The sequence below is a fragment of the Suncus etruscus genome, chromosome 12 (assembly GCF_024139225.1).
Source record: "Suncus etruscus isolate mSunEtr1 chromosome 12, mSunEtr1.pri.cur, whole genome shotgun sequence".
Taxonomy (NCBI): domain Eukaryota; kingdom Metazoa; phylum Chordata; class Mammalia; order Eulipotyphla; family Soricidae; genus Suncus; species Suncus etruscus.
Window position 1 is genome coordinate 12,512,267 of NC_064859.1, and position 12,027 is coordinate 12,524,293.

Sequence of the window (12,027 nt, forward strand, 5' to 3'; positions counted from 1 at the left end):
GAGCTGGGCCTGGCCCTTCCTGGCAGCGTGCTTCTGGCATCTGCTCACCCTCCTTGTGTGGCTTTGTGTCCTCCTGCCTGGAGACCTGCAGGAGGGACCTTGTCTGACTGTTCCTCAGATGGCCTGCAGGGAGCTGCTCAGAAACCTATCCTCCTGCGCCCAGGACTGACATTCTCTTCCGGGCCCAGCCCATTCCTTCATGTGTGACCTCAAATCTCAGGCCTGCCAGGCCGAGCCCTGCCTGTTTGGTATCTTCATCATCCTCCAGTTCTTTAGGAAGAGCCAAGGGCTCTTAGGAAGGCTTTTGGTCCATAAGATTCAGCCCCACTATTCTGACTCTACAGTCTCAGGCACCATCAGGGAAGACAACTACCTTGGGGCCCTCCCTCACTGGGAACTCACCATGGATTCGCTGAGTAAGAGCAGAAGCAGGGCTTCCTCGATGTTGTCCTTGGGGCAATAGAGGCTGCAAGACACAGGCAGGGGTGGCAGGGAAGGCGACTAGCCCTCTGCTGCATAATTCACTGGCACCTGACACCACTGCTTTGGCAGTGCCCAGAGGGCTGACTGCAAACCCTGAGAGTCTGACCAGGGTGGCCTTGGACCCCAACAGCAGCCCTGAGAGAACACCTCCAGAAAGGGAAGGGAAAGGAAGGGAAGGCAGGAGTGGTGAGGTACAGCTCAAGCTCGCAGTAGCTCCTCACGGCTCAGGGCTGGCCTCTCTCATGTGAACTCCAGTCTTCACCCCTGCCTGACCCGGAACCCCTTCTGCAGGCAGACCCTCAGATGTGTTCCACACTCTGGGACTGGGGACTTTGTTGTCAGGTATGGAGAAAACAAGAGGAAGGGAGATTTTGGGGCAAGTCCAAAGTCATAGTAAGGTCAGCTAAGCCCTGTGACCCCGGCAGGTCCTTCCTATCCTCCCCCTCACCCATGAATGGCACATCAAAGGCCTGGCCTGGTCGCAGGCTGCTGGGCAACGTGAGTCTAGGCCTGGAAAGAGCCGACAGCCATGGACAGTAAGAACTGTCCACTGTTCCTTCATTGGCACCTTTGCAAGCCCCATTTTCCCGTCACCCCTTTCTATGAGGTGGTAAGAACTGGGAGTAGAGGGGCCAGAGAGATAGCATGGAGATAGGGCGTTTGCCTTTCATGCAGAAGGTTATTGGTTCGAATCCCAGCATCCCATATGGTCCCCTGAGCCTGCCAGGAGCGATTTCTGAGCATGGAGCCAGGAGTAACCCCTGAGCGCTGCCGTGTGTGACCCAAAAATCAAAAAAATAAAAAATAAAAAATAAAAAAAGAACTGAGTGTAGAGAGTGAGAGAATTCAAAGGGAGTCACACAGTGGTGTGTCCATGACAGGGGTAGGACTGAGGACAAACCCCCCTCTCCTCCACCGCTGCCTCCTGTAGGAAGAGACTTGGAGCTGGACTGGGCTGGGTGGCCTGGTGGGAGAGCCTGACCTCTCCTCTGCCCCCTTGCAGTGTCTTGAGAGAGCCATGAAGTTTGCATTTGGAGAATTTCACCTTTGGTACCAAGTGGCTCTGTCCATGGTGGCATGTGGGAAGGTAAGACCCAGGCTATGCGGGGTGGGGTGGGGGCCTGGCTCTCATCTCTGCTTTCCTGGGGATGAGCAGACTATGGGGGGGGGGAGGTATTTAGGAGTGGACTCTTGGGGACACGGGGCAGAGTGGGGTGCACATCCTGAGTCCCTGAGTGAATGCAGAGTCCTCTGGGCTGCACCCTGAGTTCACGAACACCCAAGGGGCCATGGCATTTCTGCCTGTGACTGGCAGGAAATGGGGTGCCCTTGCAGTGGGGTCTGTCCCATAACCCTCCAACCTAGAGCAGCATCTTCCAGTCTGGATGGTCAGTCTAGGCCTTGTCTAGGTGCGGGAGTGTCGTGGGCTTGCAGTGGGTGGGCATGGGCTCCCCAGCCCTTCCTGCCTGGTGCCCAGGCGAATCTCACTTATATAAGTGACTATTTTAAGTACCTGAGCTGGGGCCACGGGGGAGGCCGGGAGGCTTCAAATCTAGGAAACAAGGTGGCCTGAGCCGGCAGATGGTGCCAGGGCTGGAAATTCCTGGCCTGGAGTGGTGGTGGGGGGGGGAGGGAATTCCACACCTGCTGTGCCCATCTGTGCCGCTTGCGGCCCTACCTAGCTTCGCCAAGGACCCTGCCTGCTGCCAGCACCTCCTGCTACTCCCTGCTGGTCGGTTGCAAAATCAGGGAGCCTCTCTGCCCTGTTCTGTCTACCCAGTCCACCCTCCTGCCCTTCTCTCAAAGCCTCCTGAGGGTGCCCCCAATGTGCCCTGGCAGTGTGGGTCTCGAAAAGGATGGAGTGTGGGGAAAACAGAAAGTGAGACCCAGTAGGTGGGAAGGAACAGTGGTTTGGGGTTCCGGTATATGGCGGAAGGGGAAAAGACCCAGGACCAAGGGTAAGGTGCTCATTGGCCAGGTAGGGTTTGGGGCCTCAGCCAGCCTGGGCAAGTGGGGTGGCATCCCCATAGGGACTGAGGGACCCACTCTTTTGTTTTATTGGGAGGGGAGGGGATTGGGCTATACCCAGCAGTGCTTAGGGATTATTCCTGGCAGTGCTCAGGTGACCCTATGGGATACCCAAGTCAGCAACATGCAAGGCAAATGCTCTCCCTGGTGTGCCATCCCTGGGACCAGGCCTTATGGGCAGTGGATTGTCTTTCTACCCCTTAGGAGACAGGAAGTGCCACCGGCCCGAGCAGCCATGGGTTAGGATGCGAGGGGCAACCAGTGGAACTCTCCCACCCACCCACATTTATGAAGGGGGCTGGGGATTGGAACCCTTCTGCCTGTGAAGGTTGCAATGTACCATATCAGGTTTCAACTTCTGGGGGTGCTGCAGAGAGGGAGGCTCAGTCCATCATGCACACACATTGCATACACATACTGGGAGCCCTGTACCCCAGCTCGGCCTGCCTGGTGATCCGGTTGCCCTCGAGAGGGGCAGGATCCAGCGTTCATGAGAGCTGGAGTAGGTGGGCACAAATACATGCCCTCTGCCTGCGGGAACAACAGACAAATGGATGGACATGCTCCTGAGCTTGCTAGAGGTCATTTCTCTCTGGATCTCTTTGGCGCTCTCTGACTGCATTGCTAAGAGACCAGTAGAAAAGGGAGGCAGCCATGCTCCTGCAGGTCCTTGGATGCTGCATGAGTAGCTGTGCTGGAGGCTGTGGAGCAGAGGGCAGGGCTGGAGAAGCCAGGAGTTAGCACTGTTGGGCGGACAAGTCAGGGGGACTGGAGTGGCAGGGCTGCGGGAGGGATGTGGGCTCTTCTAGGAGGAGGGATATGGTCTGCTGGGAGGAAGAATGTGGGGCCTTTTATGTCCCAGGAGCTGTGGCTCCCACAGCTTTCCTTGTTCCCCATGCCTCTAGGCTCCTCCCACCTGCGGTCCCTCACGGAGCCCCTCCTGAACCTCAGGGACGTAAAAGCTGGGATAGCATCTCCTTCCCCAGCCTTGCCATGCAAGTTTGCACACAAGGATTTGGTGTACATTGGCTTGTGCATTATGTGTGTGCATGTGTGGGGTCAGACATATGAGCTCTTCAAGGGCTGAGCCAGCCTTCAGGTGTCCTGTGTCCCTTAATGGTCAGAGCCTTCCTTCAGCTGCTGCTCAGCCCCACTGATCAGACATGTGGATGTGGGGATGCCAGAGTGACCCATCTAAAGGCAGCCACTGCCCTGTCCCTGCTTCCTCCATTCATACATACACACACACCACATGTCCCCTGCAGCGTGATGGCCTCCCTATGCACCTTTCCATTGGAGTTGCTGTCCTGGCCCCTGACTGAGGCTCCAGACTTGCATTAGCCGAGTTTTATTTATTTATTTATTTATTTATTTTGGTTTTGGGGCCACACCTAGTGACACTCAGGACTAGTGACACTCCTGACTCTGTGCTCAGAAATTGCTCCTGGCTCGGTGACCATACGGGACTCCGAGGACCAAACACAGTTCTGTCCTGGGCAGCGGCATGCAAGGCCCTACTCCCATTCTTATTCCTGGAGCCACCTTCTACACTGCCGGGTCTCCTGGCTGGATCCTCTCTATGTGCTGATAACTCTGCAGATCCAGGTCCCTGGGGTGTGGAGGCACCCAGGTTCCTGTCTTTAGAATCTTTCTAGCTCTGCCAGCTGCTTTTCGTTTTTAAACTTCAGGGCAGTGTCCAGGGGGCCAATCCTGGTATTCAGTGCTCGTAGGTGCTGCCATGGATCACACCTAAGTTTCCCATGTGCAGAGCCTGGGCTCAATCTTGCTGGGCTAGCTTGGCTGCTGCCCCCTCTTGTGCCATCCTTTATGTCCCACTCACCCCGCCCCAACTGTGGCCTGGCCTTGCCCTCTACCTGAAACTAAAGGTGCTGAATTCAGGCCTTTGAGAATCTCCTCCCAGGAGGCTGGAGAGCTGGCTCTGTCTTGCATGTCACTTGCTCTGGTTTGGTCCCTGGCACAACACAAGGTCCCTCAAGCACCATCAGGAGCTGCCTATGGGTATGAAGCAGGGCATCCCTCTGCACCACTGGATATGGCCCAACTCTCACACTTATAAAGACGTGTAAGGTGTGATTACATCACTTTTGAAGGCTTCTGGACCTTGTCCCTGTGGTCTCATTGCAGCATCTCTGGGCTTGGTCAGGGCTTTATCCTGCAGACCCTGAGACAGCGTGGTGGGAACTGCACCCCCCAGACTGTCCCCTGTGGCCAAGTGTGACTTTCCCTTCCTCCCACAGTCGGCCTATGCTGTGTCACTGCTGCGTGAGTGCATGAAACTGCAGCCCTCGGACCCCACTGTGCCGCTGATGGCCGCCAAGGTCTGCATCTGCTCCCTGCACTGGGTGAGTGTTGGGCACAGTGGTGTGACCTGGTATGCAGTGCTCAGAGCTCCAATGGCTTGGAGACCACCAAGGTCCCCACATCTGAACTCTGGGGAGGGAACTCTACCTCACCCACCCCCACCACTGTTCATCATGTCCAGCCCTGTTTCCAAGTACTGGGCTTTTCCTCAGGATGGCAACCGGCACAGTGAGGAGACTCCTGGCCATTTCAGGTGGGCCACGGCTCAACTCACAGAAGAACCTCTGTCTCAGCCAACCCCCCACATCCTCTCAGGCCTTCATCTGCCCCCATCCTCAAAGCAGTGGCCCCTCCTGTCTTAGCTCTGTTCTTGTCTCATCCCAAGAAAGGGCAGTGGCACCCACAGAACATGACCTGACACCCTGTTCCATCACACAGGAAGGGCTGCTCAGCCCAGCCCACTGTGGGGCCCTCGGTGGGGTGAAGAGAGGGTCAGAGTTTCACTGCCGCCTTCCGGGAGGCTGAAGAAAGGGGGGTGACTTTACTATACCCCGAAGCAGAAGTAGCCAGAATCTCATGCCTGGCAGCTTGGGATACCATGGGCCAAGGGTCTAGGGGGCAGCTGGGAAGTGTTGAAGTCCAGGTGGAGGCCGGTCCTGTGGCCCCACACTTGATTTGTGTCCTGTGAGGTGTGGGGTAAAGGTGGGCACTGACCCTCAGCCCCTCAGCAGAGGTAGTCCGAGGGCAGGATAGTGTCAGGGTGCTGCTGTGATCTGAGAAGGGTGTGGGCAGTGAAGGAGGTGTGAGGTGTGAGCTGCAGGGATGTGGGGCAGGGGTGGGGAGGGCACCCTGGGCCCTGCCCACCTCCTCACTAAGGGTGAGAGTATCTGTGCTGTGGGGCCCCCTAAACTGAGGTCCCCCGCCCTGGATGGAGGAGTCGCTTTCTGAGCAGCATAATTACAGTAATCATGTGCATTCAGATTACATGGTAATAACATTACGATCAGATCAGTCCAAATAGAAATCAGATGAGTTTGGAGCAAAGTAATCAATGGCAACAAAAATAGGAAAGCCTGGAGGGGGCCCTTACATGCAAAGGCCTTACATGGAAGCAGCTTTACATGAGGTCAGGGAGCTGTTTTTTTTTTTTTTTTTTTTTTTTTTGTTTGTTTGTTTGTTTGTTTGTTTGTTTTTTTGTGGTTTTTGGGTCACACCCGGCAGTGCTCAGGGGTTATTCCTGGCTCCATGCTCAGAAATTGAGCCTGGCAGGCACGGGGGACCATATGGGACGCCGGGATTCGAACCGATGACCTCCTGCATGAAAGGCAAATGCCTTACCTCCATGCTATCTCTCCGGCCCCCAGGGAGCTGTTTTGACTTCTTCTGGGAAGGGTTGGGGGCAGGTTGGGTCAAGTGCTGGTCAAGTCCAAGTAGGAGCAGTCTGGTAAGCAGATGGGTCTAGGGCAGTGGTCGGCAACCTGTGGCTCTTTACACTTTGAATTTGGCTCTTCTGTGTGCCAGGCAGCCGCTCCAGGAGTCAGGACTCTGCTCCTAGCCTCTGTCAGTGCGTGCCCTGTATGGCTCTCAAAATAAATTTCAATCATGGGTTTGGCGAGATTTGGCTCAGTTGAAAATAAAGATTGCCGACCACTGGTCTAGGGGATCCCTGGTGGCCCCAACTGGAGTTTCATCTGCTGGCCTCTCCATTTTGTTTTCTTTTGGGGGCCACACCCAGTGATGCTCAGGGTTTACTCCTGACTCTGTGCTCTTGGCAGTGCTTGGGGACTATTGGGGTACTAGGGATCAACTAAGGTCAGCCACATACACGTCTAGCTAGGATTAACCCCTAAGCACTACCAGATGTGGTCCCAAACAAATTAGTATTGTAATTTAAAATCCATTCCATGATCTGAAGTTGAAACTATGGAGGGTTTTTTTTTTTTTTTTTTTGGTTTTTGGGTCACACCCGGCAGTGCTCAGGGGTGACTCCTGGCTGTCTGCTCAGAAATAGCTTCTGGCAGGCACGGGGGACCATATGGACACCGGGATTCGAACCAACCAACTTTGGTCCTGGATCGGCTGCTTGCAAGGCAAACACCGCTGTGCTATCTCTCCGGGCCCAACTATGGAGGTTTTTATGGGAGGATGGGCTGGGGAGGGACTCCAGCTCATCACCAACTCCAGATGGGGAGTTGATTCACCCAGTGGCCTTGGGCCCCCTCTGGTAGCTTTGAGCTCGTGGTGGGGACAGTCCACCATCCTCACTGTGCCTCCACAGTGACCTGGACTGGGCTGGGGTGATGTGACATGTGCCCAGGTACCTATGTAGTTTTGCCTCTTGTGACTTCCCTAGTGGGCTGGGCAGGTGATTTGGATCTGTGCAAGCGTGTCTGGTTCTCTGTGACAGAAGCCACTGGGCCAGGTGTGCGGGCAGGTGAGATCCTGGGTTGGTTCAGAACAAGGGGGTCCCCAGTTGGGGAGCCCCTCTAAACCTTCTCACTCGGAATGAATAGGCCCCTACACTGTGGGCCTGAAATACTTAACCCCACTTAACCCACTCAGACTGTGATCCCTGGCCCACTGGTCGCAGGTGAGGATGCAAAGTTCCAAGTGGTACAGGCTGGCCTTGAGAGCTGCACCCCATACCCCTGTGTCCCTCCCTGACCTTTGACTCCTAACCTGTGTCCCTCCCTGACCTTTGACTCCTAACCTGTGTCCCCTTGACCTTTGCCCCCTACAGCTGGAGGATGCAGAGCACTTTGCCTCATTGGTAATCGACCTTGGCGAGGAGGCCGGCGAGTTCCTCCCCAAGGCCTACCTGGCACTTGGCCTCACCTATAGCCTGCAGGCCAGTGATGGTGAGTGTTCAGCCCAAGGGTCATAGGAGCCTCCTCTCCAGGGAGATGACAGACACCCACCCATGTAATGCACCCACCCTGTAGATGTGCTGTCTCACTTGCACACATGAACAGAGCCATACATGTAGACACACACCCTGGAGCATACCATATGTGAGTAGATATCCACACATGTATACACACACCCGGAGACTTACCATTTGTTTATACCAATGGACAGACACACATGCAGTACAGACACAGACACACCTGGCTCTGGGTTTAGGTGCCCCCACCCAGCTTCCCTTTTGGCCTTTGTACCCTTCTGCTCTTTTACTTATATCTATTTGGGGGCCACACCCATGTATGCTTCTGACTCTGACTCAGGAATCACTACAAGTGTGGTGCCGGGCAACCCTGTGGGATACTGGAGATGGAACTCAGGTTGGCTGCGCGCAAGGCCAGCGCCCTTCCCATTGTGCTCTCACTCCTGCTCCACTCTCTGATCATTTAAGTCAGCACGTTCTGCCTTCTCACACCTCTGGTTCAGGATGCTGCATCTTGAAAGTGGTATCTTACGCATGTTTGATTGGATTTTCCCTCTCAGGAGATGCCAGGCAGTGCTAACAGCAGCATTGGCATCCAGCACCCAGCACCCAGCTTAGAGCCTCCCACTTGTCCCAGGCTTTCCCTAGATCGCTAAGGCATTTCCCAGACACTCGATCCCCAGGGATCTTGGGTCTCTTACAGCTGAACCAGAGCTGTGAGGAGCACAACATAGGCAGCTTGGGGGTTACACCTGCAGGCAGACATGGGCACGCAGTAGGTGCTTTTCACTCACATTGGTACATGTTTGGTGAGTCCCACACACCCCTGCCCAGCTCCAGGCTCTCTCACAAAGCCCTTCCCCTGCGGGGAGCCCTTCCACCTCGGGGGGGGGGGGGTCCATCAGGCTGCCCCACCTTCACATCCTTGCAGTGAGATGTAGGCCGTCCCTCACCCAGACCTCAAATAGCAGCTTATCCTGGTCTGATCTGGGGCTTGGCCAATGTAGAGCTTCCAAGGGGGAAAAAAGAGAGTGGTGAAGTGGTTTAACCTTCAGCAAAGACTCCAAGTCATTCTGAGAGGTAGTCCCCCCTCAGGAAGGAGCTTGGTTTAGATAAAGCAAGACACCCATTACCAGTGCACAAGAGATCTTTGGAGAGGCCCAGAGGGGCTCCTGGAAGGAGAAGAGTTTTAGCTTTAGGGATGGCTATGTAGTTCTGTAGCTAGGGATCGTAGGGAGGGTCTATGGTGCCTCAGGGTGCTGAGTGTGGCCCTGTACTTCAGCATTCTGGGGCCACACTCTCAGGACCTCAGGCCTCTCAGCTGTGTGCGAGTAAATAAGACAAATAGAGGCACACGAGTAAGATAAGCCACAATCAAGTGTGTATCCCGCAGTCATCAGAGACCAGCACAAAGAGGAAGGGACTGCAGGGATTCACAGCTGACCAGGGTTTGATCCCGACATTATATATGGTCCCTTGAGAACCTCCAGAAGTGATCCCTGAGTGCAAAGCAAGTGAAAACCACCTAAGTGATTCCAAAACAAAGTAAAAGGGTAGGGAGTCACTTTCAACCATGGTCAGGACCAGGTGGTGTCAGGGTTTGAATTATGGTTGGATGCCTGCAAGGCCTGAGCCCCACCTACCCCCTGGGGACTGTCCCTGGCTCTTAAAGTTTTAAAATAAGAGTGAGGGGCTGGAGAGATAGCATGGAAGCAGGGCATTTGCCTTGGGTACAGAAGAACAATGGTTTGAATCCCAGTATCCCATATGGTTCCCTGAGCCTGCCAGGAGCAATTTCTGAGCATAGAGCCAGGAGTAACTCCTGAGTGCTGCCGGTGTGACCAAAAGTAAAATAAAATAAAATAAAGAGTCGAGGGGCCTGAGCAATAGCACAGTGGGGAGGGCGTTTGCCTTGCACATAGCAGACCCAGGTTCCATCCCCAGCATTCCATAGAGTCCCTCGAGCCTGCCAGTACACAGAACCAGGAATAAACCTTGAGTACCACTGGGTGAGGGCATTTGCCTTGCACCAGTTGACCCAGGTTTAATCCCTGACACCCCATATGATCCCCAAACCCAGCCAAGACTGTTCTCTGAGCACAGAGCCAGGAGTCAGCTCTGGTGTGACCCCCAAACAGCAATCTTGTGTAAGACCTGCCTCGAGTGAAGTGGGGACTTTTCTTTCAAAACTCAGCCCTTTCAGAGGGTTGCTCTGGCCCAGCAGCCAAGCAAAGCTGGGTGAGCATTCGCCTCCCCGTAGCTGATAGCTGGGCACTGAGGGGTTGCTGGGAGAGGGAGGCATCTCAGCCATCTCCATCCTGTCTCCCCAGCGACACTGAGGTCCAATCAGGACGAGTTACACCGAAAAGCCCTGCGGATGCTGGAGAGGTGATGCCGGCTGTCATGGCCCCACGACTGCTACCCTTACCTGAGGCTCTCAGCTTCCCCTGGAAGCAGGGACAGGCTTTGAGTCAACCCTAACCCTAAGTCGAGCCCCTACTCTGCTCTTCCACACTGGGAAAACGTGGAGCTAGGAACCCTGAACTGGGGATAGACGGGGCCAAAGATAGTACAGGGTGGAGTGAAATACAGCTGGGAGGGGCTTTCTTGCACATGGCTGACTGGGTTCAATCCCATATGAGCACTGCTGAGAATGATTCCTGAGTGCGGAGCCAGGAGGAACCCTTGAGCATTGCTGAGGGTGAAACCCCCCTCCCAAACAAGGATAAAGCAGTGAGTGAGGTATTTGCCTTGCAGCATGGCAGACTTCTGTTTGATCCCCTAGCACTGCTTGAATCCTGAACACCGCTGAGTGGGGCCAACAACATACAGTGAGAATAAAAGGTGTCACTGTCGTGGAAGGCCCTGCCTTGGTTCCCACACTGTGGGGCTGCCTGACTGGGTCTCTCTGGCACCCCACAGGGCTCTGGCTCTCTCAGAGGAGGAGGCAGGGACACTCCAGGCTAGGCCAGTCCCTCCTTCCTCTGGATGCCCAGCTCCTTTTCTCCTTGGCAGTCCCAGGAGTCTCCTCAGGAGCACTAGTGCAGAGCACCACCAGTAGGCAGCACTGAGCATCCAGCATTGGGCGGCCCCCACTTCCTCTGCAGCTTTAATCCCCTTAGCCTCCTGCCCAGAGGTCTGCCCCTTTGGGCCCCTCAACAGGAAGCAGCCCCGAGCCAGCCTATCCCACCGTCTCCCCGTGCCCCTCATCCCAGCCACACCCTCAAGCATGACCCTCATCTGGCCCTTGGTGACTGGCTTGTGCTCCTCTGCCCAGAGCCCAGCAGCTGGCCCCTGGTGACCCCCAGATCATCCTCTACATGTCCCTGCAGCTGGCTCTTGTCCGCCAGGTAAGTCCCACGTCCAGCCTGGTCAATCTCCTCCGGGCAGGTGACCCCTCTCTGGGCCTTCTTGTGTGTCTGTCCACTGGACGCTCGCTCTGGACTGGACGAGTGAGGGGTCACATCTCAGGGGAGGGGTGCTGCTTGCTGGCCCTCAGAAGCACAGGCCGGAGCCAGGGTCCTGTTTTCACAGCCCATACAGGTCCCTCCAGAACCGGGTCTACCATTCCAGGTTCTGCCTCCACACAGAGGGGTGAGGAGACTCCTCCCTGGGTAGGGGCCCTGGACACAGGTAGTCTTGGCCTGATATGGCGTCTCTGCGGCCCAGTGCAGGATTGTGGGAGGGATCTGGTGGCTCTCAGCCTTGGGCACGGCCCTGGGAGACGATGGTTAGCTGGGTCCCACCCAGGCCTGGCCTTGAACCTTACAGCAGCTGGTGTGTCCCTGAGGCCTGTTCTGGCTTTGCATGGTCACTACACCACTGTCACCCTTGGCACCCACGGGATAAAGCACCCATTGGCAGCAAGACCAGGCATGGAGCCATAGGACGGGGCGGTCCCAGAAGGAGAGGGCACCCGGAGGTGCAGCCCTCTTCTGCCCCACCTTTTTGCTCCTCCACTTCCTCCTGCTGCTCCTCCTCCTGCCCTTCCTCCTTTTCTTCCTCTTCCTTCCTCTTCTGCTTCTCTTTCTGCTGCTCCTCCCTCTCTGCTCTTCCTCCTTCCCCCACACTCCCAGCTTCTGTAGCCCCCACAGGCATGGCCAGCAACCCCCCCAACAGCCCCTAGTCAGCAGCCAGAAAATGAGCTCCAAATTCTCCGCCCGACCAGACATGATCTGGCATTTCTCTTCATCCCTGTGGAAACGTTTCCCCCCTCTCAGGCCCTAGAGGGCGCCCTGAGTAGGCTTTTCCACCCTCCCCAAGCAGGGAGCCCCGCGCCTCATGGTACATGGGGAAAGTGAGTGTGTCCC

The 12,027-nt window shown here is 55.7% G+C and overlaps 1 protein-coding gene across 1 annotated transcript in view; it reads left to right on the plus strand.

The window, feature by feature from the left end:
* The window catches only part of TTC7A (tetratricopeptide repeat domain 7A), a 63,066-nt gene that overhangs the window by 31,657 nt on the left and 19,382 nt on the right, over window positions 1-12,027 (plus strand). The window contains exons 10-14 of the mRNA XM_049784342.1: window positions 1,487-1,570; window positions 4,770-4,874; window positions 7,574-7,691; window positions 10,048-10,105; window positions 10,995-11,067. Of these exons, the coding sequence (XP_049640299.1) occupies window positions 1,487-1,570; window positions 4,770-4,874; window positions 7,574-7,691; window positions 10,048-10,105; window positions 10,995-11,067 (438 nt within the window). The remainder of the gene's footprint in view (window positions 1-1,486; window positions 1,571-4,769; window positions 4,875-7,573; window positions 7,692-10,047; window positions 10,106-10,994; window positions 11,068-12,027) is intronic.